The sequence below is a fragment of the Nothobranchius furzeri genome, chromosome 9, assembly GCF_043380555.1.
Source record: "Nothobranchius furzeri strain GRZ-AD chromosome 9, NfurGRZ-RIMD1, whole genome shotgun sequence".
Classification (NCBI taxonomy): Eukaryota; Metazoa; Chordata; class Actinopteri; order Cyprinodontiformes; family Nothobranchiidae; genus Nothobranchius; species Nothobranchius furzeri.
This window is the reverse complement of record NC_091749.1, coordinates 26,423,194-26,446,413: the sequence shown is the minus strand read 5'-3', so window position 1 is coordinate 26,446,413 and position 23,220 is coordinate 26,423,194. Positions and strand designations below refer to the sequence as shown.

Here is a 23,220-nt window from a genome sequence, read left to right as displayed (position 1 = left end):
CTGACTGGTTGGTTCCTCAAACCACTGATGGCCCACTTTTGCAGTGAGACCTGCCACGCAAAACATATTTATTTTCCGAGAAACCTGCTGATCAGTGTTATTTAGATAGCACATGCAAAATAAACAGTAGCATTAGTTTTATTGCTAATGTCTCACACTTTCCTCTGTCCATACCATTTCCTAGGGTCATGTATTTCTCAGACTACAGGTAAATTTACAAGCACTCAGACTTTACTGTGGCTATGATCCATTCACTACAAAGTGACATGCATTTCTGTATATTAGTCTGTGCTCACTTCTGATTCGGGTCGGTAACAGGGGCGAAAATCCCTCATCGTTGGGGGGGGGGGGGGGGGGGGGGACATTAGACAGTAAAAATTTCAGGAGTGATTCCTGAGGAGGACATGAAAAAAAAGCTTTTTTTTTCATGTGCTGATGCGTCTTAAAAGTCTCGTATATTATTAAATAATAGCTCATGTTCTTTATTAGTCCATAGTCCAGACCTGTCTACAGGTTTTTGGTTGCTCTACCAATAATACTAAGAGTAGTAAGACTAAGATAGGAAGGTGTCAATTAGCTACCCCATAGATGACCTAACAGAATATAATTGCTCACCATGAACTTTGGTCTGATCTCTACTACAGCAGCTCAACAAGAACTCAAAGCTCAAATCAGTTTTAAATTAGAAAAATAAATAATTTAATGAATAACTAAACTACATAATTCTTCAAAAATATGTATTTATTGAACTGGTAACAAACAACAACTGCAACAAAATCTGAACATAATCACAAAACCTAAAAATACACAAACCTTTATACAATAAACTTATACAGTGCGACATAGGGTGTATAAATAAAATAAATATCTTTATGGGAACTGAACCACCAACTCTCAACACACTAGACATATAATGCACTGTATTACACTAAAACACTTCTCCACATAAGAGAAAAGAAACATTATTCAAACAAAAGAACCAAATGTTCTTCTGGTGTTACTGGATCCAGATGGATTGGTATATTAGAGGAAAATATGGAGTGGAAACTACCAGTCAGAATGTTACAAAATGAATATCTGTTAACGGAATATCTATGTCAAAGGTAGAACTATATTTAAAAATAAAATAAAAATAAAATAAGACAAAATCTGAAATAGAAAATTAGATTTTAAGTAATAATATCCAACATAAATGTAAAAATCTGGAGAATATTAAGAAATGTAAAATGACAGTGAAACAAGTTAGTCTAATATTTGTGACATTAATGAGAGGATGCTGGCAGTGTGTCAATGGTCTATCCTCTCTCTTACTGTCTTTCTTTCTAGCTCCGGGAGTTGACGTCCCTTCTCCCGGCATGCAACAGTTCAAATCGAAACGGCGCCATATTGGCAGGCAGAAGCCCGCAGCTGGACTATTTGTTATTGTCATAAAACTCAATCAGACAGGAAATATGGTAGATTCCTGTTGTGCCCCAGGATGCAGAACAGACGTGGACGGCATAAGGAATGAGCCATCTACAGGATCCCCCAAGATCCGGAGCGCCGCAAACGTTGGATGATTGTAATAAAAACACACTAGTGACCGGGCTTAAATGAAGCTGTGGGATCCCGAGAGTAAAGGTTTTTGCTTATGCAGCGACCGCTTCATATCAGGTACTTAAACCAACGTTTCCTCAACTGTGTATGGTATTTATTTTAAATGCTTTTATTACGATTCTTAGTGGGCTTCCTAAACTTATTTTGGCGTGGCTTTTTCTGTCTTATTACTCATAGCAACAAGTAAACATCACGTAAAACGTTGCCTCGTGAGTTCTGCGTGCTGCCGTTTACGTGTCTTATGATCACAGCAATTAACCGGCTAAGCTGTGTTTAATTTTTAAGCAATGGTTGATCAATTGTCAGATCACACATAAAAAGCACTTTGGATTGCTATTATCTGTCTCACCGAGACAGATCTCAGACAGATCCTGAGACGCTCCTGCCTGACATATTTATTTTATTCACGGAAAACAATCAAACTAGTGATTTCTCTTTAGGTAGTCTCCTACGGTTCTCTAGCTCGCACCAAAATGGACGAAAGGGCTTTTGTTCACTCTGCTCCTTCTGCATGGAACAGGCTGCAAGAAAACTGGAAATTAACAGAGTTTATCTCCTTGAATACATTTAAATCCAGACTAAGAACCCTTGAGACTGATTCCCTGTGTTGTAAATGCCTTCTGTAATTTTGTACATAACATATCTGTGTAACTGAAAAACTTGTCACTAGCTTTTGCTGCTAGGACTCCCTTGAAAATGAGGTCTTTAGTCTCAATAGGACCATCCTGGATAAATAAATAAAATTATATGTGTGTGTGTGTGTGTGTGTGTGTGTGTGTGTGTGTGTGTGTGTGTGTGTGTACCTATTTGATGGCAGTTTTTACTTTTTATTAGACTGATAGACTCCAAATGCAATTATTTGGCATGTTCCTAATTTGTAATTTGTAAGAGTGTAATCGGCGATTTTTGCATTAGCATCCCTATGGGTTTTTCAATGTATATTAGCACTGTGTTAACCACTCGCTACCAGTCAAATCGCAGCCTTTGCGATTAGAAAATGTCCTTCTGTCACATCATAATTTAATTGCATATGCAGTTAATCATTCAGCCCTATTACTGATTTCTAACAAGCGGTTACAAGACAGTTGCCATTTATAAATGTTGTTTTACACAAATACCCCTTTCCTCATTGCCAGTGATGTGCTTGTCATTTTGCTGGAGGTTGCGCTCCCAAGGATTTTTGACCCTAATGGCCATCCGTTGGTAAGGTCTTAGTCAAACACAAAAATACTGCTAGCTTGCAATGATTTAGGCATGTACTGCCCCCATAGTCAGGAAAAATACTAGAGGTGCTGAAAAAAAAGAAATCGATTCAAGTCTGAATCGGGATTCTTATTTATAAAGATTCAGAATCGATTCCAAGAACTCAAATATTTCGCATGTTACAGGTTTGAGATGCACTTTTTTGATCTTTGTTAGGAGAGTCAGTACTCCGTTTACTTTTGTGGTCCCATAAATTGAGATGATTTATGTTTGAATCTGCTGATATGTAATTTTTTTCCATACTCAGAAATTTGAGATATTCTCATATTTATTTTCTAAGTTGATAAATGAGTACTCAGGATTACTCATGTAACTTGTTTCTACACATACTTGAAAAGTATTTGACTGTATTTCTTTCAAAGCTACTGTTAGGTAACTACAGATTTGTTATATTTTACAAGGTAAGCAAAAATAAATGTTGCCTTTTGGTCAAAAGATTGCTTCTGTTTACAGTTATAGAATCACTTTATTTTACATTGTAAATTTGCATCGATCCTTGGTCCTCTGTTGTTTGCCATGTATCTGCTTCGTCTGGGGTCAATCTTTCGTAAACATGGCCTATCATTCCATCTCTATGCTGACGATTGCCAGATTTACTCTCCATTGTGTCAGGATAAAGGTCACTCTATCTAGTCCTTTGTGTCCTGTCTTAACAAGGTGAAGTCTTGGATAATGGCCAACGTTCTGCATCTGAATGAGGGAAAGACAGAGCTCATTGTTTTTCACCCCAACAGCAGGGCTGTGGGTTGCTATGTTGATCTTGGCCCTCTTTCTCCCTACTCAAAACCAGTTGTCACCAGTTTGGGGGTGAAAATTGATGCTGGACTTAAATTTGATGCTCACATCAACTCTGCAATCCGGTCCAGTTTCTTTCACCTGAGATGCCTTGCAAAAATCAAGCCTATGCTGTCAAGAGCCCACCTGGAGTGGGTACTGCATGCGTTTGTACTTTCTAGGCTTGATTACTGCAGCTCTCTATATGCAGGGTTGTGTCAGTCATCACTACAGGTTGTGCAGAACAGCGCAGCCAGGTTCCTGACTGGGACCAGGAAACGGGACCACATCAGTCCGGTTCTGGCCTCCCTGCACTGGCTTCCGGTTGCAGCCAGGTTCCTGACTGGGACCAGGAAACGGGACCACATCAGTGCGGTTCTGGCCTCCCTGCACTGGCTTCCGGTTTGCTATCGTTCACACGTCAAACTCCTCGTGTTTGTTTATAATTTCTTCCAGGGTGGTGGCCCCCCCTATCTAGCCACACTCCTGAACAGGCATTCCCCATCACGCGCTCTGCGCTCCTCCGACCAAGGCCTGCTCGCTGTCCCTCGTTCTAGGTATCGTACTCGCAAGGACCGGGCTTTCTCAGTCCTAGCACCGCCACTCTGGAACCAGTTGCCACCCTCAGTTAGGCTGTCCCCATCTCTGCCAGTCTTTAAGAGTCACCTAAATACCCACCTCCTCCGCTTGGCGTTTCCTGAATGTGTTTGAATTTGGCCCTCTTGTATGTTGATTTTATTTCCCTGTTTTCATTGGTTCACTCTATCCCTTGTTTTACTCATTTGTCTTCTACTAGAATGTTTTACCTTTTTTTGTAATTTGTAATTTGTAATTTGAATTGCTTTTATTTTCGATTTATTCACCATATTTAACTTTCTCTTGTACCATGTTCAGCGCCTTGGGCTTCCCGATAGGGTTGCGGAAGGCACTTTCTAAATAAAGCTTGGATTGATTGATTGAAGTATCTCAGGGTCTTGTTCATGTGTCAGGGAAAGCTGGAGCGTGAGATTGATAGGGTGATTGGTGCTGCGTCTGCAGTGATTCGGGCGTTGTACCGGTCCATAGTGGTAAAAAGAGAGCTGAGCCAGAAGGTGAAGTTCTCAATTTACGGTCAATCTGCGTTATTACCCTCAACTATGGCCACGAGCTTTGGGTAGTGACCAAAAGAGCAAAATTGCGGATACAAGCGGCTGAAATTAGTTTTCTCAGCAGGGGGACTGGGCTCTGCCTAAAGAGATAGGGTGAGAAGGTCATTCATCCGGGAGGGGCTTGGAGTAGATCCGCTGCTCCTCCACATCGAGAGGAGCCAGTTGAGGATGCACAGGCATCTGGTTAGAATGCCTTCTGGACGCCTCCCTGGTGATATTTCTGGGCACGTTCAACTGGGAGGAGACCTAAATGGAGATCCAGGACACGTCGGCTGGACTATGTCTCTCGCTTGGCCAGCGAATGCCTTGGGATTCCTCCAGAAGGGCTGGCCCAAGTGGCTGGGGAGAAGGAAGTCTGGGCTTCTCCACTTAGGCTGTTGCCCCCATGACCAGACTCCGCATAAGTGGAAGAGTATAGATGCATGGATGGATGGATAGTTTGCCCCAGTCAGTATTGAGCCATGGTTGCTAAAAACTTTAAAAGACCGACTGACTTTAGTGATGTAGTAGGTGTAAAATATTCAATAAAATGTTGTGTTGCATGACAGGCTTTATTTTTACTCTCACATGTTACTATACGACCTGGAATTTTACAAGTAGATCTCCAAAACCACCTCCAAGTGTATTATGGGTTAAACTCATCACCATCCATCCTCCATTATCATCAGTCACTTTTCAACAGATACTAAACTAGGTGGGTGACTAACTGGGAAGAACAAATTGATAAGGTCTTGGGGATTATTTAAGTTCCATTTTCAAGACAGACTTTATCCAGAGAAACTGGACATCATTACAAGAGGCCGCCCAATCCTGTCACTAGCTTGTCTCAGCCAGAGGCGACTCTCAGCCTTGGCCTCCATGGCCATAGAAAAGGACTTACTGATGGAACTAAAACACAGAGACAGCTCTATGACAAAGTTACCTAAGTCTTCCTGCACGGAGAGGATGGATTTTGTCTATAAACAATCAGCAACTTTGGTGAGTTTTATTAATTTTATTTACACATAAAATCAAATTAATAAAAACATCTTTTTAGCTATTGATCATGAACTGCGGCCGGTAGTGGCGCAGTTGCGGCTGTAATGTAGAGGTTTGAAACCAACCCTAACTCATTACTAAATAATTGAGTAAACAAACACCCATGCATAAACTCTAAATTACACGGCGTCCTGTCGCTCCCTCACCTCTCTTGGTGCAGTCTGTAAACAATCAGCTAGAGATCCAATCATTCCAGTCAGAGTAATTTTATTTTTCTCCTCTGACCTGAAGCAGGCAATCCAACCTTTTCCAGTTGAGTTTCTTTGATAGGAGTCCAACAATGTTGATCATCAACAGAACACAGTTTGGTGTAATTTTGCCATAAAGAATCAAGCTTACAATCCTGTTTCTGCAACACGTTTAAAATCCATACATGTTGATCTGACTGCTATTAACAGAAGTAAAATTGTTTAACTGCACAGCAGAATATCAAAAATCCTTGTTGATGGACGTGATGAGTTTGGAGACAACCCCATGAGAATTGAGTCTCCTATGCTCAACCAGTTTTATGTATTTATGTTTTTCCAACCAGACTTGACACATCCCTCCAAAATATCACAGTTATATTATAATAAAAAGTGTACAGAAAATAAAACAGTTTAGCAAAGTATTTCAATGACAAACTAAAGTTTAAAATAATAAATCTTTGTGCTTTGTTGCTGGTGAAGGTTCTCAGTCATCCATGTCATGGTAATCAAAAGGGGTTTGAATGAAGGGAACTGGACTTTGAGGAGAACTGACAACGCTCCTCAGAGAAGTGAAACGTGTTCAAGAAACCAAAGAAGTCCAGTTGCCTTCATTCAAACTCTTTTGGATTTGTGCTTTGTTGCATCAGTGGGTTTTCTGTTGATTATTTTCACACTTGCAATTATCTTAGCTTAAAGAGCAAGTCACCCCCAAATAAACTTTTTTTTGCTGATAAACTAAATAAACGAGTGTCTAATCGTGCTGCAGACAAGTGTCGTCAATAATTTGGCACTTCAGTGCATCTTAGTTAAAATTTAAATATTCTGCCTAAAACTGGCAGTGTTGTGCCGTTGTCAGGTAAAAACTCTGCACTGTATTTTAATTTAAATCTGCCACCGCTATTGGCTAAGAAGTATGCTATGATGTAAACTGGTACATTATGATGTCACAATGCTGTCGTGAGCCTGAGTGTGTGTGTATTTGTTAGCGGCTCCACCCTCTCGGTCTGCCAGGCAACAGCATGTGTTGCATTTTTCAAACATGAAGTGGGAGTGGTAGACTCTGGTAGGGGTTGACTTGCTCTTTAACTTTTCTAGTTAACGTAAAAATGTATGCATCCAGTGAATAACATGTAGACGTGTTACATGTGCTCATTTCAGCTGAACACAAAGCAAATAAACCAGTCTTACCAACCCTGAACTGTTACTTTGTAATACAACTCAAAGGTCAAGATGTGGTAATCTGCTGGGGTGCTTAAGGAATACTTACCCCACAAGCCCACCAAATATTTCCGTCACATATGAATAGTCTCCTCCAGACTTAGGGATTGTAACACCGAGTTCAGCATAGCACAGGGACCCAAGTGCACAAATCCCTCCTCCACAGACCCAGACGATGAGTGACAGTCCCACTGAGCCTGCATGCTCCAACACACCTTTAGGTGAGATGAAAATCCCAGAGCCAATGATGTTCCCTGTAGAAGGAAGGTTAAAATTTTTATAAAAAAATAAATAAAAAATACTTAGGTCTAACATTACAGTGTGATCAATGCATCTGTGAACCTATAAACTCTTGCACAATAAATAACTTCAGCAAATGCAGAAGGTCAAAGATTAAAAATGACATCAGCAGCACACTTCTTTTATTTCAGATCATACAGAAAACAAAAAGCTGTCGAGCTCATGCATGTGTGCGAGTACCTGTAGAGTGAGCAAAGCATCTCAAAAACACTGAATGTGAAACAAGCCACCATTGGCTGCATTTCCACAGTGAATGAAGACAGCCACCATATCCAATCAACAATAGGGAGCCTAAGACACGCCCATCTACTTCTGGACCATGGGTCCCCGGAAGAATGAAAAAAAATGAATGCAAGTCAATGGGGCTAAAATGGCGTCATTTTCTAATTCCGCTTGTTATGTGCCATGGATTTCACATAAGATCTCCATGAATTTTAAACACACATTTTTATATCAAGAAAGCGCTTATTTCTGAACGTGGGGAAATGCTATTTTAGGTTTTGTGTAAAAATACGTCCAGAACTACAAATGCGCATCACAAAAGTGATGTACCGGTAATTAAACCAGACACGGAGAAAAACAGCAGGAAAATGGCTGTAAGTTAAGCAAACTTCAAATCCTTCCATCAGGAGGAAAGAACCACCATAAATCTGGTCATGTGGTAAGTATCAGTTACGCTAGGTGAGAGGAGATTCTGTGGTGATGTCATACATGCGACGTGCCGACGTCCGATTTGTAGTCACGCTAATTACGAACTTTTACAAGCTGATAAATCTCAAAGTTCATGACTGGCGTGGTCGAAACACACGTCATTGCTTTTTATTTAAATTGAAGTAGAACATGTGTGTGAACCAGGGCATAAGTCAAAGCGGATTAGACAATAGCTCTTCTAGTCCCGCTGACTTGCATTAATTTTTTCATTCTTCCAGGGACCCATGAGCCGACTGGAAAGGGAGACATAGGCTCCCTATAGCTCAATCAAATCATACTATAAACAAGTTAAATTTACAGAAGTTTAGGTAAATGTTATGTTTTAGTACCTGAATGAGATACTCAGAGAGCCAACCATCATTCCTTCAGTGAGCACACAGTTTAATGAGTTTAGGCCATTTCATGTGGATGAGCTCTGACAGACCTGACAGTTTCTTCTTCTTAGAGGGTGATGTGTCTCAGACAACTAGTGCTGTCTACCAACTATTTTCTGCTGTCAGATGAGCTCAACAACAACAAAGTTCTAGCCTAGAAATCTAGCCAGACCGTAGCACAAGGTCAGTCTAGCTTCACTTCATTGGAGCCTCAGCAGGCCCAGTCTTGTGTGTTGCCAATCACAGCGCTCTGTTTGATGGGCGGGATTGATTACTGCGACTGAGCGAAACCAAGATGGTAACAGCTCATTTAAAATTAAAGTAAAAGTTTCATTTAGTCATCATCACACACTGGTGAAATTACATCTGCGCATTTGACTGATCCTCATGGGGATCAGTGAGCTACAGCAGTGGCCTCGCTCAGGAACTAAACTGGTGGTTTAAGCCCCCAATCTAACCCCTTAAAGCTGAGTGTCAAGCAGGGAAGCATTGGGTCCCATTTTTTAGAGTCTCTGGTATGACCCGACTAGGGCTGCAACAACGAATCGATAAATTCGATGAAAATCGATTACTAAAAGCGTTGGCAGCGAATTGCGTCATCGATTCGTTGTGTCGCACAACTCTTCCAAAAGCGCCCCCCCTTCCCGGCCGCCGTTGCGCGCAGACAGATCAGCGCGAGGGAGAGCCGTCAGTTGTTTGGAAGAGGAACATGGCAGAAGCAGCGAGAGTCAAAAAAGTAAAAGCTTTTTAAGTTTGGGAGCATTTTCAGTTAAATCAGGCGAAGACATGAGTTACCTGCAACGTTTAGGTCAGACTTGGCATGGCACGGGATGATGCAGCGTCTTAAACGCAAGCATGTCGGGATCATCTGCGAGGAAGGAGAAAACTCTGTGTCCGGGTAAATTAAAAACTTTTCAAAAGTGATTCATCCAAGTCCCGGATTATTACACAGGCTAGACATGCCCTAAACTCGTAAAAAAAAGAGTCTAAAGTCGTGAGCGCGACACTTATTAGATGAGCGGGGGGACTCGCGCTGCTGCGAACCGGTTCCAAGGCCGGATTAACTGGGCAATTGCCCAGGGCCCACGAACTCTAAAGGGCCCAGGGCACGAGCAAATTACTGTATCTATAATTTTCCGCTTTATGAGGACTATGGTGACCGTACGTTCCGTTTTCCCCGGACGTGTCCACTTTTCACTCTCTGTCCGGCGCGTCCGGACTGCGGGTTCTTGTATTGATGAAAATGTCTGGGTTTTCATCCAGGAGCAGGGATAGAATTATGGGGGAGCTAGATATCCTACACATCCAGGTGAACCGGAAAAAGTTTTCTATATTATATCATTTTTGGACTCTTTTGAGCAGAGAGCGGCACAGCGCATTTTTGCGCAGCGATCCAGGCAGCTGCTTCCAGCGCACGGTCCATTCTCAAAGTGGCACAACCAAAAAACTATAATTAGCACACGATCGTTCATGTCTGCACATGTTCTCTATTTTCTGTCCTATTTAGCGCTCTGCTACTGCGGAGGTCATCACCTGTGCTGCGGTGATTTCACCTCACGCAGCATCGAAAACGCGCTCTGCGCTTTGCGGTCAGGAGATCCCTTTGATCTGCTCAGAAGTAACTGATGAGGTGAAAAAGTAAGAATCCAGGCAACAGTTTTTCTGGAGAATTAAGAGGAGATGCAGGAAGATGAGAGACAGACAGGACAGGAAAATAGTTAAATAAAAACAAGAAAACAAAACAAAGTGTTGAAAAGTAAAATGTAGGTAGATTTATCTCCACTACACGTTTTTACCTGTATAAAACAATAAGTTACACACATGTAATATTTATAAATTTGATACTATTCAGGTCACCTTCAACACTCAGTCACACACCCAGGGCCGTTTCAAGACATTTTGGGGGCCAAGGCAAAATGCCCCACCCCCCATAACTGGGCTCCCCAGAAGCCTCTGTGTAATTCATACCCTCTCCAGCAGTGTTAGTTATACAGTGTTTATAAAAGCCCCTCAGGCATTACTGACATGTTCTAATATTATCAGATGAAAAACTAAATTATCAGACATGCTGCCTCATCTGCTTCTTTTCTAAACTTGCAGAAAGTAACAAAACCATTTGAAAGCCACTATTTGTGGATTCTCTGAAAGTTTCCATGGAGTGTGTGACAACTTATTTTTTCAGTCATTTTTGGAAATAGTGATCAATTTTGATTAATTCACAGCCTATGTTTAATTACATTTTAAAATTAGTTGTTTGACATCCCCAGTTATAATAAATGTCTACAGATGAGATCAAACAAAACAGATGAGAATTGCCCTTAAGCTGTTTAATTGGACCAAGCATTTTAGGTCACAGATAGATGTAGCTTAGGGTCTCTGTCTATACACCTTATAAGACAATTTAGGTGATGGCATGTTGTTTTTCTGCTATTGAACTGTTTTCTAATAATGTTGTGTTAAATAAAGTGAGGGAAGGAGAGAAATAACGTTTCCCTAGCAGTTTTTAAAAATTTCCCCATGTAATCCGATTAATCGATTAATCGTGTCGAGACCCCATCCGATTCATCGATTATCCAAATAATCGTTTGTTGCAGCCCTAGACCCGACACTTCCCTGAATATCTTCACAATCAAAAAGCTGATGCATGCTGTGTTGTATAAATGAGCACTGAATTTATTCAAATGTGCTTTTTAAGCTGAAAATATAATATTTGTGCAATGATGGGTAAAATAATCTACAAATAAAAACATTGAAAAGATTATTATGAGTAAAGCTCAATACTTAAGCCAATTTAGCCAATACAGAAAAAAACTAGGCTACTCATCAGCCCAATGTTCTGTTAGGAAAACCTCCACACTGAAAAAGCACCCATCCATGGCACTCGGTCAGTAGGACATCAGTTGGTCCTCTACAAGTGCTGGATCTTCAATTAGCATCTGGTCTCCACAGTTTGGAGGCACCTGGGGGAATCTGGCTGGTTCCAGAGATGCTACCCAAAACCCACAGGGTCCAAAAGATCTCATAATGGTGCCACATACTCTGGAACAGGGCTGCAACAAACGATTATTTGGATAATCGATTAATCGGATGGGGTCTCGACACGATTAATCGATTAATCGGATTACATGGGGAAATTTTTAAAAACTGCTAGGGAAACGTTATTTCTCTCCTTCCTTCACTTTAGTTAACACAACATTATTAGAAAACAGTTCAATAGCAGAAAAACAACATGCCATCACCTAAATTGTCTTATAAGGTGCATAGACAGAGACCCTAAGCTACATCTATCTGTGACCTAAAATGCTTGGTCCAAGTTAAACAGCTTAAGGGCAATTCTCATCTGTTTTGTTTGATCTCATCTGTTGACATTTATTTTAAATGTAATTAAACATAGGCTGTGAATTAATCAAAATTGATCACTATTTCCAAAAATGACTGAAAAAATACCAAATAAAACAAAAGTAAATGAATGCCATCCTCCTTGCGATGATGCCCTGGGCAACTGCCATAAAGTCACATCAAGAAATGCTGCTGATCATTCCAATGATCCCAAATAGACTCACATTAGGCCACATGAAAGCAACTGAACCCAAAAACATATTAACCAGTATATAACTGCACTCTCACACAACACGCCTGCAGCAACAGTTAGGACTCCTCCCTCCCTTTTAAAAGTGTTTTTGCTTCCGAGGACATTGTGGTTGTAAAACCACATGCTAGTAGTCTGGCCCCGGTGTGATCAACCAGTTTCTGCGGGAATGTGACGGCGGAACCAGGGCCAGATTAACACTTTGTTGTACCCTGGGCAGCAATAGTCAAGGGCTCCATCATCACGACCCAAGAATCACCATAATGTGGTCACATACAGAATATTTTACTGTAATATGCAGTAAATATACTCAATACTTGAATGCCTGACAACACGTAACCCGCCCAGAGTAACCTTTGACCCACCTCGTGTGGACTGACCAATGAGGAGAGGGTCTTAACTTGAGGCCCTCTCTTCATTGGTCAGTCTGCATGAGACTGACTCTCAACTGACGTTCAGTCGTAGGCAGCGAAGGGTCTCTCTGCAGCGCAAAAGCCCGGGTGGACAGTTTGTTTAATGTAGGGTGACCATATTTCCATTTCCAAACAAGAGGACAGGGGATCTGTGCCTATGACGTCACACTATGGCAACGCCACACAAACCATGTTGGGACCCATTTTTTGTAAGAACTAAATTAATATCAGATTCTGCCAATTAAAGGGCTCTAAAACAATTAATATGTAAATATTTTGCATATTTAATGCAAAATCTAATTTTTCTGCTTTAGTGCTGCAACAAGGTTTTATTAATAATAAATTATTATACCTTTTGTTTTACTACAGCATCGGTAAGCTTCCTGTGCACAGATTATTAAGGATGCTTGTTTCAGCTGTGAGATTAGACGATAGGATCAATGAAAAAATAAGTTGTCGCACACTCCATAGAAACTTTCAGAGAATCCACAAATAGTGGCTTTCACATGGTTTTGTTACTTTTTGCAAGTTAAGAAAAGCAGCAGATGAGACAGCATGTCTGATAATTTAGTTTTTCATCTGATAATATTAGAACATGTCAGTAATGTCTGAGGGGCTTTTATAAACACCGTATAACTAACACTACTGGAGAGGGCATGAATTACACAGAGGCTTCTGGGGAGCCCAGTTATTGGGGGGGGGGGGGGGGGGGGGGCATTTTGCCTTGGCCCCCAAAATGTCTTGAAACGGCCCTGGGTGTGTGACTGAGTTTTGAAGGTGATCTGAATTGTATCAGATGTATAAATATTACATGTGTATAACTTATTGTTTTTTACTGGTAAAAACGTGTAGTGGAGATAAATCTACCTACATTTGACTTTTCAACACTTTGTTTTGTTTTCTTGTTTTTATTTAACTATTTTCCTGTCCTGTCTGTCTCTCATCTTCCTGCATCTCCTCTTAATTCTCCAGAAAAACTTTTGCCTGGATTCTTACCTTTTCACCTCATCGGTTACTTTTGAGCAGATCAAAGGGATCTCCTGACCGAAAAGCGCAGAGCGCGTTTTCGATGCTGCGTGAGGTGACATCACCACAGCACAGGTGATGAGCTCTGCAGTAGCGAGCTTCAGGCACAAATAAGACAGAAAATAGAGAACATGTGCGGACATGAACGATCGTGTGCAAACTATAGTTTTTTGGTTGCGCCACTTTGAGAATGTGCGCTGGAAGCAGCTGCCTGGATCGTTGCGCAACAATGCGGAACCGGTTCGCAGCAGCGCAAGTCTGCCGGCTCTCCCTCGCGCTGATCTGCCGGTACCGGCTCTCCCTCGCGCTGATCTGCCGGCTCTCCCTCGCGCTGATCTGCCGGCTCTCCCTCGCGCTGATCTGACTTGCTCTGGTCTGCGCGCAACGGCGGGCGGGAAGGGGGGGCGCTTTTGGAAGAGTTGTGCGACACAACGAATCGATGACGCAATTCGTTGCCAACGCTTTTAGTAATCGATTTTCATCGAATTTATCGATTCGTTGTTGCAGCCCTACTCTGGAACACCTCCAGATTTTCCTTGTCCACAAACGATCAGAGCAGTTTGTTGAAAAAAGTAAGACACTAAAAATGTGCTTGTAATGTAAGAATTGAATGCAGCCATAACTCTCAACCTAAACTAGTCATCTATTCAAAGTCGTCCAAAAGTATAGCAGGAACACAGCTCGTTAGAGTTCTAGCTCAGCTGTCCCTTGAGCAGGGACAAGCAGAGGTCTCCTGATGGTTCACTTGGCTCAGATACATACTGTACCAATAAGCCATCATGTTATGGGGTCAACTTCAGTCTGGTATTTATGACATCACTCCTTCCAACCCAAACAAAAGAACTACTACACGTAACAAAGTAACCAAACAGCAGCTGTCAAAGCAAAACTTGTTTTGCGCTGACCTCCATGGCTTCCCCTTCTTTGGGCAAGTTTGGGACAAAGAATCGACAAAAATAAGCCTCCATCAACTGTACACATTCTAACTGTTAAAACCCAACGAAGCCCGCCATGGCTCGGAGAGCGTCCTAATGATGCAAAGCAAGACAGGAGGTCCGGGGAGCACATTTATCACTGTCTGATCTGATTGTGGGGGCAGCGTTGAGATGCAGAGCCGTTACATAAAGCCTGTGTTGTGTTTGTTATGTCACGAAGTTTGGCATTGCAGCTAAAAGAATGAATCAGAGTGCCATCAGCCCTCGCAGTCCTCCCCACACTATAGCTGTGAAAGTGCCGTATAATTTTAGCTCCAATCCATCACTGTTTCATTAAAAACCTTCCTATGAACTTCTGAGGTCGAAATTATTTACACTAAATGTTAATCTACGGCTGTAGGCGCCATGTTATTTATGTTCTTGGATCTGAATTTGTTTCTAACAAATTCAATAAAATAGAAACTGAAAGGTTGGGATTTTTCAGCAGAGGACATATTTCACAAAAAGTATCTGAAATATTGACGGAGCTGGTAAAATGAAAACAAGAGGTGCCCAATCCTGATCCTGGAGGGCCACGGTCTAGCATGTTTTAGTTGTTTCTCTGCTCAAACACACTTGACTCAATGGCTGAACCACCTGATCAGCAGCTCTGCAGAAGCCTGTTAATCACCTGTTGATGTGGTATGGTATTGAAATGGTACGTTGAAGCAGGGAGAAAACTACAAACCTGCTGGATACCAGCTCTCCAGAACTAGGATTGCGCACCCCTGAATGTTTGCACCGTTTCCTAGCACACATTATTCAAGTGTGCTTAGTATTACTAGATAACACTAAGCATGTCTACATTGTGCACAAATATCTTCATTTATTACAGATTTTCATGTCTCGGTTACTGGATGTGCTTCTTTTGTTATGCCAATAGGCAGAATGTTTACCGCGTAGCTCTGATGTTATATTCTGATATGTACAGGAGAAGACTTCCCATGTGGCTTTTGTCAACCCCCTATGAAACATTCAGTATGTGAGGGGGGTCAAACGCTAAAAAGTTAGTCTTTTACAGTCATGTTGCAATGATATATTGCAAGACACTTGATGCACCAACATGAACTGCATCATCCATCCATGTTCCACTTTCAGACTGTGACAGGGTGAACAGGTCACTGGTTCATCACAGGCTCACACAGCAGCAGTTATTCACTCATCTAGTGACTATTTAGAATCTCTAACCTTGCATACATATTTGGGACTGAAAAATCCAGACAAAACCCACACGTGCTCAGGGAGAGCATAAAAAAGGTCCCAGAAGGGAGTCAAACCTCTAACCCTCCATCTTTGAGGTAATGGTACAAAACCACTGCACCATCATGCAGCCCCCAAATCCAATGATTAAATAACAAGTCAAACCTATGTTTTTAAACTGACTTAGATTAAAAATCCAGAACTTGTGTGCGTTTTTCCTTATTGGTGCATTTCTTTCCCAATTTAATAATAAAATCTGTATGAGCATAGAGATCACAACATTTGGAGGAAATGCCGCACATTGCAAGAGTAAGCACTCAATCTGTGGGTAGAGTCTGGTGAGTAGAAGCAAGAGGCATGTGTGCATCTTTGGTTTTACTCATTTAACATTTAAATCAACTGATTTTTAAAGTAAATTTAGACAAGGGCTGTCCCGTTCCGATAGATATTAAGTCGATATCAGCCCCAAAAGAGTGTATCAGATTATATCAGACTGCATCAAAAAACTCCAATAGAAGCAGTCCGTTAAGGTTCACATTTTTGCAACCAATGGTTTTTTTTAAATGCCATTTTTGTCCCACTTACTGTTATTGGCTCTTATTCTCTGCTTGAGTAATATCACTTCATCAAGCCTTACATACATTCCACACTACGAAATAGGTAAAAGTATGTATGATTTGGGCCGATATCATGTCAAATTGAAATCGGTATCGGTCAATACTGAAGGCTGCAATATCGGTATCGTATCGGAAGTGAAAAAGTTGTATCGGGACATCCCTAATTTAGACCTTTATATTACCTTTAAGGTTTTAATAATATTTAGATAATTACTTGTGACTATTTTCTCTGCATATTGCGGAGCAGTACACTCACCCTTTGTTAGAAAGCCAACAGTTATTGCCATACAACCCATGCCAAGAAGGAACAGTTTTCTAAATGTAACCATAAATCAGACAGGAGGTAAACAAAGTTTGGAGGACCATTCCCCAGTTTAGGTCTAGTTGTTCCCAATACACACTTCTCCATATCTTTCATGACAATTGTAAAGCAAAACACTTTAGAACTTAGAAAACAGCATGGTGAAGAGACAGGAAGAGCGCCTGTTCTCGCATTCTCTGCGCATTACCCAACTATTGCATCAGTTTGATTTAGTCCTTCTGATGTGACCCGGGCCACAGTCGACACCTGTCATCGTGTCTACGCAGCGGAGCGTTCTCAGACCGGTCAGCCCAGTAAAGCCGAACGTCACATGCTTTTCTCAGCTGTCCCACTGAACCACATGGAGGCTGTACCGAAGCTCAGCCACGTAAGCATCTCCACTCACATCTCCTAGACTGATGCAACAGTTTCCACCAAGTCTAAAATATTCTGCAGAGCTCCAGCTTACAGCTTCCGGGCGTCACACACACTTCTTAGTGCGTGTATTTAGATTGTTTTGTGTACAGATCTGATTAAGCACACCATGTGACAGCTGAGAGGGAGTGTGTGTGTGTGTGAGTGTGTGAGTGTGTAATCTCTACGGCTGACTGGGTCTTGGTGTGTGTGTGACACCAACTTTTAACAAAAGCAGCAGCGGCCACGCTGAACTGCTCCGACCAAACATTTGATTTAGTCACCTTTCAGCTCGTGAGTTCATCATTTAGCTCTGAAAACTCACCGATGATAATAGCGCACGCACTCAAAAGTCCTATTTCTTTCTTCAGCGTGACTTTGTCGTCGTCGTTTGCGTTTTCATCCTTCCTCTTCCCTTTGTCATCCATCTCCTCCGGTTGGAAAATGCGCTTCCTCGCCGCCTCGGTCCGGTTCCGACTCTGTGGACTGAATCACGCTCCACTCTCCTGGGTACCCTCGTAATATCCTGGACGGATGGTCTGAGGGGGGACGTGCGCATGCGCCGCATTCCCAACCCCCGTTTCAGGTAGGCTGACGTACGGGTACGTCAGGATTCAGCGCAAGCACACCTGAACCTGAGGGAGAAACACATTTGCGAGCCATTTCCATTAAAAGCCTGATGAAGATCAACATAGTCCCATTTACATCGGATATTACACTTTTAGCACCAAAATAACTTCTAATATAAAAAACAACTAAGATTTAAACGCCAGAGGAGTGTTTCCTACCAGCTTCCCTCAGGGTATGGGGTTGGTCATTCCTCTGTGACATGTCCGCATACTCTCAGAGAACTATTTCAACCAAAGGGAATCTTCTAATCACTGTTAAATCAGACCGTCACACAGCTTCAGTGCAAGTCTACTGACACGATCGATATTAGAGATCCAGACCAACAGAAGTAGAGCAGTAGTTAGTAGTTTAGGGCTACCTAATCTAAAACATCCGGGTGTTCTTAAAAAATAATAATAGGAGTAAAATTATTAGCAGGTAAAATACATGAGAATAAAAAAATAAACTCATAGTGTTTTAATGTTCCTTGGGGACTTGTGCAGTGCAGTTCAACATTAAATTACATTTTGTAAGAACCAGCAGAACATTTGAGTTTGCATGTTTTGTTGATTTTAACAAGCACTAACATGCAAATAATATTACATTAATTCCCACATGATTCCAAAGGCTATCAAATCAAACAATTTTAGATTTAGAGTAAAACGGTTTTCACCTGTACGCTGAACCGGATTCAGCACCCTTTAAGATGCCACCGGTTTGATTTTAGCTTATTTTTCTGATTTTATTGTTTGGAAAAAGTTAAATGTATTATAGAAGAGTTGATTACACGTAAGGGTTGACACATGCACAATGTGAGCATGCTTACAAATATATTGCTTCAATAATTATGTTTTAACCGTTTGCTCACGAGACCTAACATACTTTGAAGAAATATCTTCCACCATTTGCCATGCAAGAGATAACATAACTAAGACAATCAGAAACCAAGGAATTGTATTATTATAGCCATCAAATCTAAAATGCATGTGTGTGTGTGTGTGTGTGTGTGTGTGTGTGTGTGTGTGTGTGTGTGTGTGTGTGTGTGTGTGTGTGTGTGTGTGTGTGTGTGTGTGTGTGTGTGAAACTGACTGTTTCTATGTTTGCTACAATCAGCTGGCTGTGGCAGCCATCTTGAACTGGATGGACTCCAGAAATGAATCAGCTGTAGATTTAGAACTGAGTCTCATAGTGAGTCCTCATCTTTTGCCAGCCATAGGCAGACTCACGCAGGACTCAGACAAGCAAAAACATCGTTTTGTCATCCATCACTGAAAAGAGAGCGGCTCAGGTCAGAATGGTGTTATAGATACAATGAAAATCAATGTGTTCATTTACAACACATTTCTAAATTTGGTTGATTGGGGTTTCTTTTTCAGCACACATACAAACGCATGCTCATCACAAGCTGCGGCATGCTTCTAGGAAGTTCCTGTGTCAGCTGTGCCTCTGTCTTTTCATGTTGGCAACACTTGAGCCACCTATACGATGGCCGGGAGTTAAAAAACAGGTTCTAATGCTTCTTGTTTTCTAGCTCCAGGCACAACGGTTTAACTATCCTAGTGACATTTCTCCATTTCAGCTCACCGTTCCTCGTTGGAGTTTCTGTGACCATGAATGATGTCCAACTGTACAGTTTTGTAGTTTTAGTTTTGAACAAAAACAAATTTCCTCTGCTGTCCAAAAGCCTGTCCTGACAAGATTTTAAGACTGGATAGTTCTACAGTGGCAGAAAGGAGTTCAGTTTGCTACAGATAAAAACCTGAAAAAGAAAATGTGATGAAACTTGCACTAGAACCCTGGCCTGACAAGCCATCCAGCAAACGTTAAGAATTAAGACCAAGATCTTTTGCTACTGCGATGGTTGGTCTGGATTTCTAGAATCCCAAATCAGACAACGTTTGGGCAGTGCGCAGGCATAAATATTAGGCTTGCACATAAAAAAGAATCATGTTTTGTCTTGACAATTTAAATTTTTTATATTATTTCTGCATTACAGTTTAGCAAATTCCGAATGTAAAGCCTGCAGGCATGTAGCTTGATAGTATTAAACTGTCATTTTAGCTGTCTTGTTGAAAGTAATCTATTGTAGGGGAAGCCAAATGCTTCCATGCCTTCCAGAGGAACTCTGATTAAAACAGATTTTCTTATTAATTTGTTGACAAATATATATTTTTTATTTTTGCTTCACAGACTCAGCTGCTTTTGTTCCAAATTAGTCTAATAACCCCTTCACACAGCTCTTACACTTTCTGATGTGATGTGTGTGTGTGTGTGTGTGTGTGTGTGTGTGTGTGTGTGTGTGTGTGTGTGTGTGCATGCAGGAGTGTGCGTGCATGTGTGTGTGCATGCATGCAAGTGTCCGTGTATTTGTGCATGTGTGCGTGTGTGCATACATGTGTGTGTGCATGTGTGTGTGTCTGAGCGTGCATGTGTGTGTGTGTGCGTGCGTGCGTGCATGTTTTGCACAGATAACTATACTGATAAATTGAATAAAGCCGGTAAACTTGACTCCTCTGCCACCGTGGCCCCTTTGATGAAAACACAAAGGCACGTCGACAACCAGTAAGGCAGAAAAACCAGCAGGGTCTAAAAGCCTTCTACATAACAGCATTGAGCTGTACAAATAAGTCTAAAAAGTGAAATAAAAAACCGTTTATGGTGCTGAATTACTGATACAAGATTACATGACTGTATCAGTTTATTTTTTCTATTTGGATTGTTTACACAGGTAATGTTTGGCAATGTGCTTTTTGTTTTCTCGCCATGTTTAAAAAAGGGAAAAGTATATTCAAGTCCAGAAATCTCAAAAAGGATATATTCAAATAATAATTAATAATTCACTAAAATAGCTTTTTATGCACACAAACTGAAAATCTAAAACCGCCCCTTTCTGCTGAGCAGGATGTTAGCTGACATGTACAACATGTCTCTGCCGGCGTGTCTCCAGAAGAGTTGAAAGCTTCCACAATTAGTGAACAAGGATGGCCGTCCATGAAGAAGATGGAGCAGGGGGCCACCCCCTGTCAAGTGTCTGTACTTTCCCTCGAGCCTCTAACTGTGCTGCTACTCTCATGTCTCATGTCAGCAGTCTGATGCCCACACTGTAAACACACAACAGACCAGCTGAACTCACTCTGCTGGTGCTCATGGACACGTTTCACAGCATTTTGTTCCTGATGGAGACAACCCAAACATGAGCTAGTGTAAATAAAGAAGACACGTTAAGATGCAAACTGATGATCATTTGGCTATTCACGGTTTCATTATATTGGAGCTTTTGAATGGGATGTGTGGAACTGTGACCGTGTACCATCTGTAGACAAACGGCTCAGTTCAGCTCAGATGTATGAGCCAACAGAGGCACCATTTCCAAAATGGTTTGCTATTTTAACCCTCCCACTGTATTCATGGGTGACCCCGTGAGGAAAGTTGACCATTGAGCAGGATTGACGGTTTATCCCTTGAGGTCCACGTGGCAGGGGTGAGGTGGTGCTCACTCCTCACCCCAGCCACATGGACCCAAGGGATAAACCATCAGCCCTGCTCAATGGTCAACTTTCCTCACGGGGTCACACCCATTAGGACAGTGGGAGGGTTAAAAACATAACCCTAACCTCAGAAATCAGCTCATGCACAGATTTTTTACAACATCCCTAAACAAGGGGAAGTAAAACAAATTAATGCACAGGATGAATTCAACCACAGAAGTCTGACCTGGTTGCTAACGCCTCTAGTGTACGGAGCAGGGTACTACAGCCCCAGAAAGGCCGTGATAAGTGAGTGTCGCCGTCTCTCTGTTTCCGTCCCTCAGTCGAACACACTGCTTCATCTACAGTTTAAGGAGTTAAGTTGTTAAGTTGTGGCAGGAAAACGCCAACGAATGCACAATCAACTTGGAGGCCAGCCTCCCTCTCCAAAAGGAGGCCCCAACAAAGAGAGGAGATGCTTTGTTGGCAGGAGGAAGGCCAATTGAAACACTAGGTTCTGTGTGACTGCAGGAGAGGATGGAGAAGAGGAGGAGATGGAGGCTAAAAGTAGTCCGAGTGCTGTGGTGGCTGAAGGGGTGGAGTTGTGGTGTAAACAAATGCATCACAGCATCCCAGGAGGAAAGAGCAGCAAAAGGCTCAAAGGTGAGGAAGAGCAGTAGTAAGGGAAATAAAAAACGTCAGAAAACAGAGTAGTTGAGCAGAACATGAAGAAGATAAAACAAACCTCAAAGTGAAGGATGAGAGCTAAGATGTGCGTTAGAAGCCTGAGAAAAAGGGCTGCCATTTATAGATGTATCTCATGGCTCATTAAAAAAAGGTGTTAGAAGGTTCCAGCAGAAACTTCGGTTTCATAAAGTCTTCAGCACCCAACAGTCACCAGTGAATGGAAAAAGCCAAAAGACAACTGGCTGTTCTGATAAAAATACATTAGAAATATTTCTGGTCCATCAGTGTAACATCAGACATTTTTCAAAGTCTCACAAAAGTGCACAATCGTGAAAACACCTAAAGTGGACCTGTCTTACCCCATAACCATGACTGGTTCAGAGGGTAAGACAGGTTTACACAGTACTGGGATGGATGTGAATGAGATGAACCAGTTTTTTTTTTTTTTTGCCAGATTTGATGAGCGTGATTTTACACATGAACACAACAAACTTGTATCAGCACTTCCCTCCGATAAGGTTGAGAACGCATGCCCAGAGATTAGCTTTAGTGTTGAAGATGTCCAGCAGCAGTTTAGTCAGCTAAAGCCTGACAAGGCAGCAGGCCCTGATCGTGTCCATCCATGCACCCTTAAAGTTTGTGCAGAGCAGCATTTTCATGTTGTCCCTGTCTGCTGCTAAAATTCCTGTAATGTGGAAAACTTCTTGTCTTGTGCCTATCCCTAAGAAAACAGGTGTCAGCTGTACGTTGTCCAATCTTAGGTCTATTGCGTTGACATCACACATAATGAAATGTTTTCAGAGAGTCGTCCTTAAAGGCCTAAGAGAACAGGTTGTTTCCTTCCAAGACCCCCTTCAGTTTTCATATAGGAAGGGTGTGAGTGTGGATGATGCCCTTCTGTATCTGCTGGGCATTATTTATAAACACCTTGAAAAAGCCAGCGGTTCAGTGTGACTTATGGTCTTTGATTTTTCTAGTGCTTTTAATACTATTCAGCCCCATATTATAGGAAAGAAGTTACTGGATTCTAAGTTGCACAATTCCACCACTGCTGTGATGGACTGGCTCTCTGTCCAGGGTGTACCCCGCCTGATTGCCCATTGACCGCTTAGGAAGCTAAGATCCTTTGATATAAGTAGGAGGCTCTTGAATGTGTTTTATCAGGGGATTATGGCCAGTGTGATGTTTTATGCTGTGTTGTGTTGGGACAGGAGCCTCACTGCTGAGGACAAAAACAGGGTCAATAAAATGATCAAGATATCTGGCTCAGTGGTTGGGCAAAGCTTGGACTCATTTGACATGATCTTCAACAA

The 23,220-nt window shown here is 41.8% G+C and overlaps 1 protein-coding gene across 1 annotated transcript in view; it reads right to left on the bottom strand.

Moving 5' to 3' along the window:
* The window catches only part of slc7a10a (solute carrier family 7 member 10a), a 47,684-nt gene extending 29,939 nt beyond the window's left edge, over nt 1-17,745 (bottom strand). Inside the window, exons 1-2 of the mRNA XM_015953937.3 lie at nt 17,470-17,745; nt 7,275-7,479 (exon numbers count right to left, since the gene is read on the bottom strand). Of these exons, the coding sequence (XP_015809423.1) occupies nt 7,275-7,479; nt 17,470-17,572 (308 nt within the window). The 5' untranslated portion in view covers nt 17,573-17,745. The remainder of the gene's footprint in view (nt 1-7,274; nt 7,480-17,469) is intronic.
* Between the last annotated feature and the right edge of the window lie 5,475 nt (nt 17,746-23,220).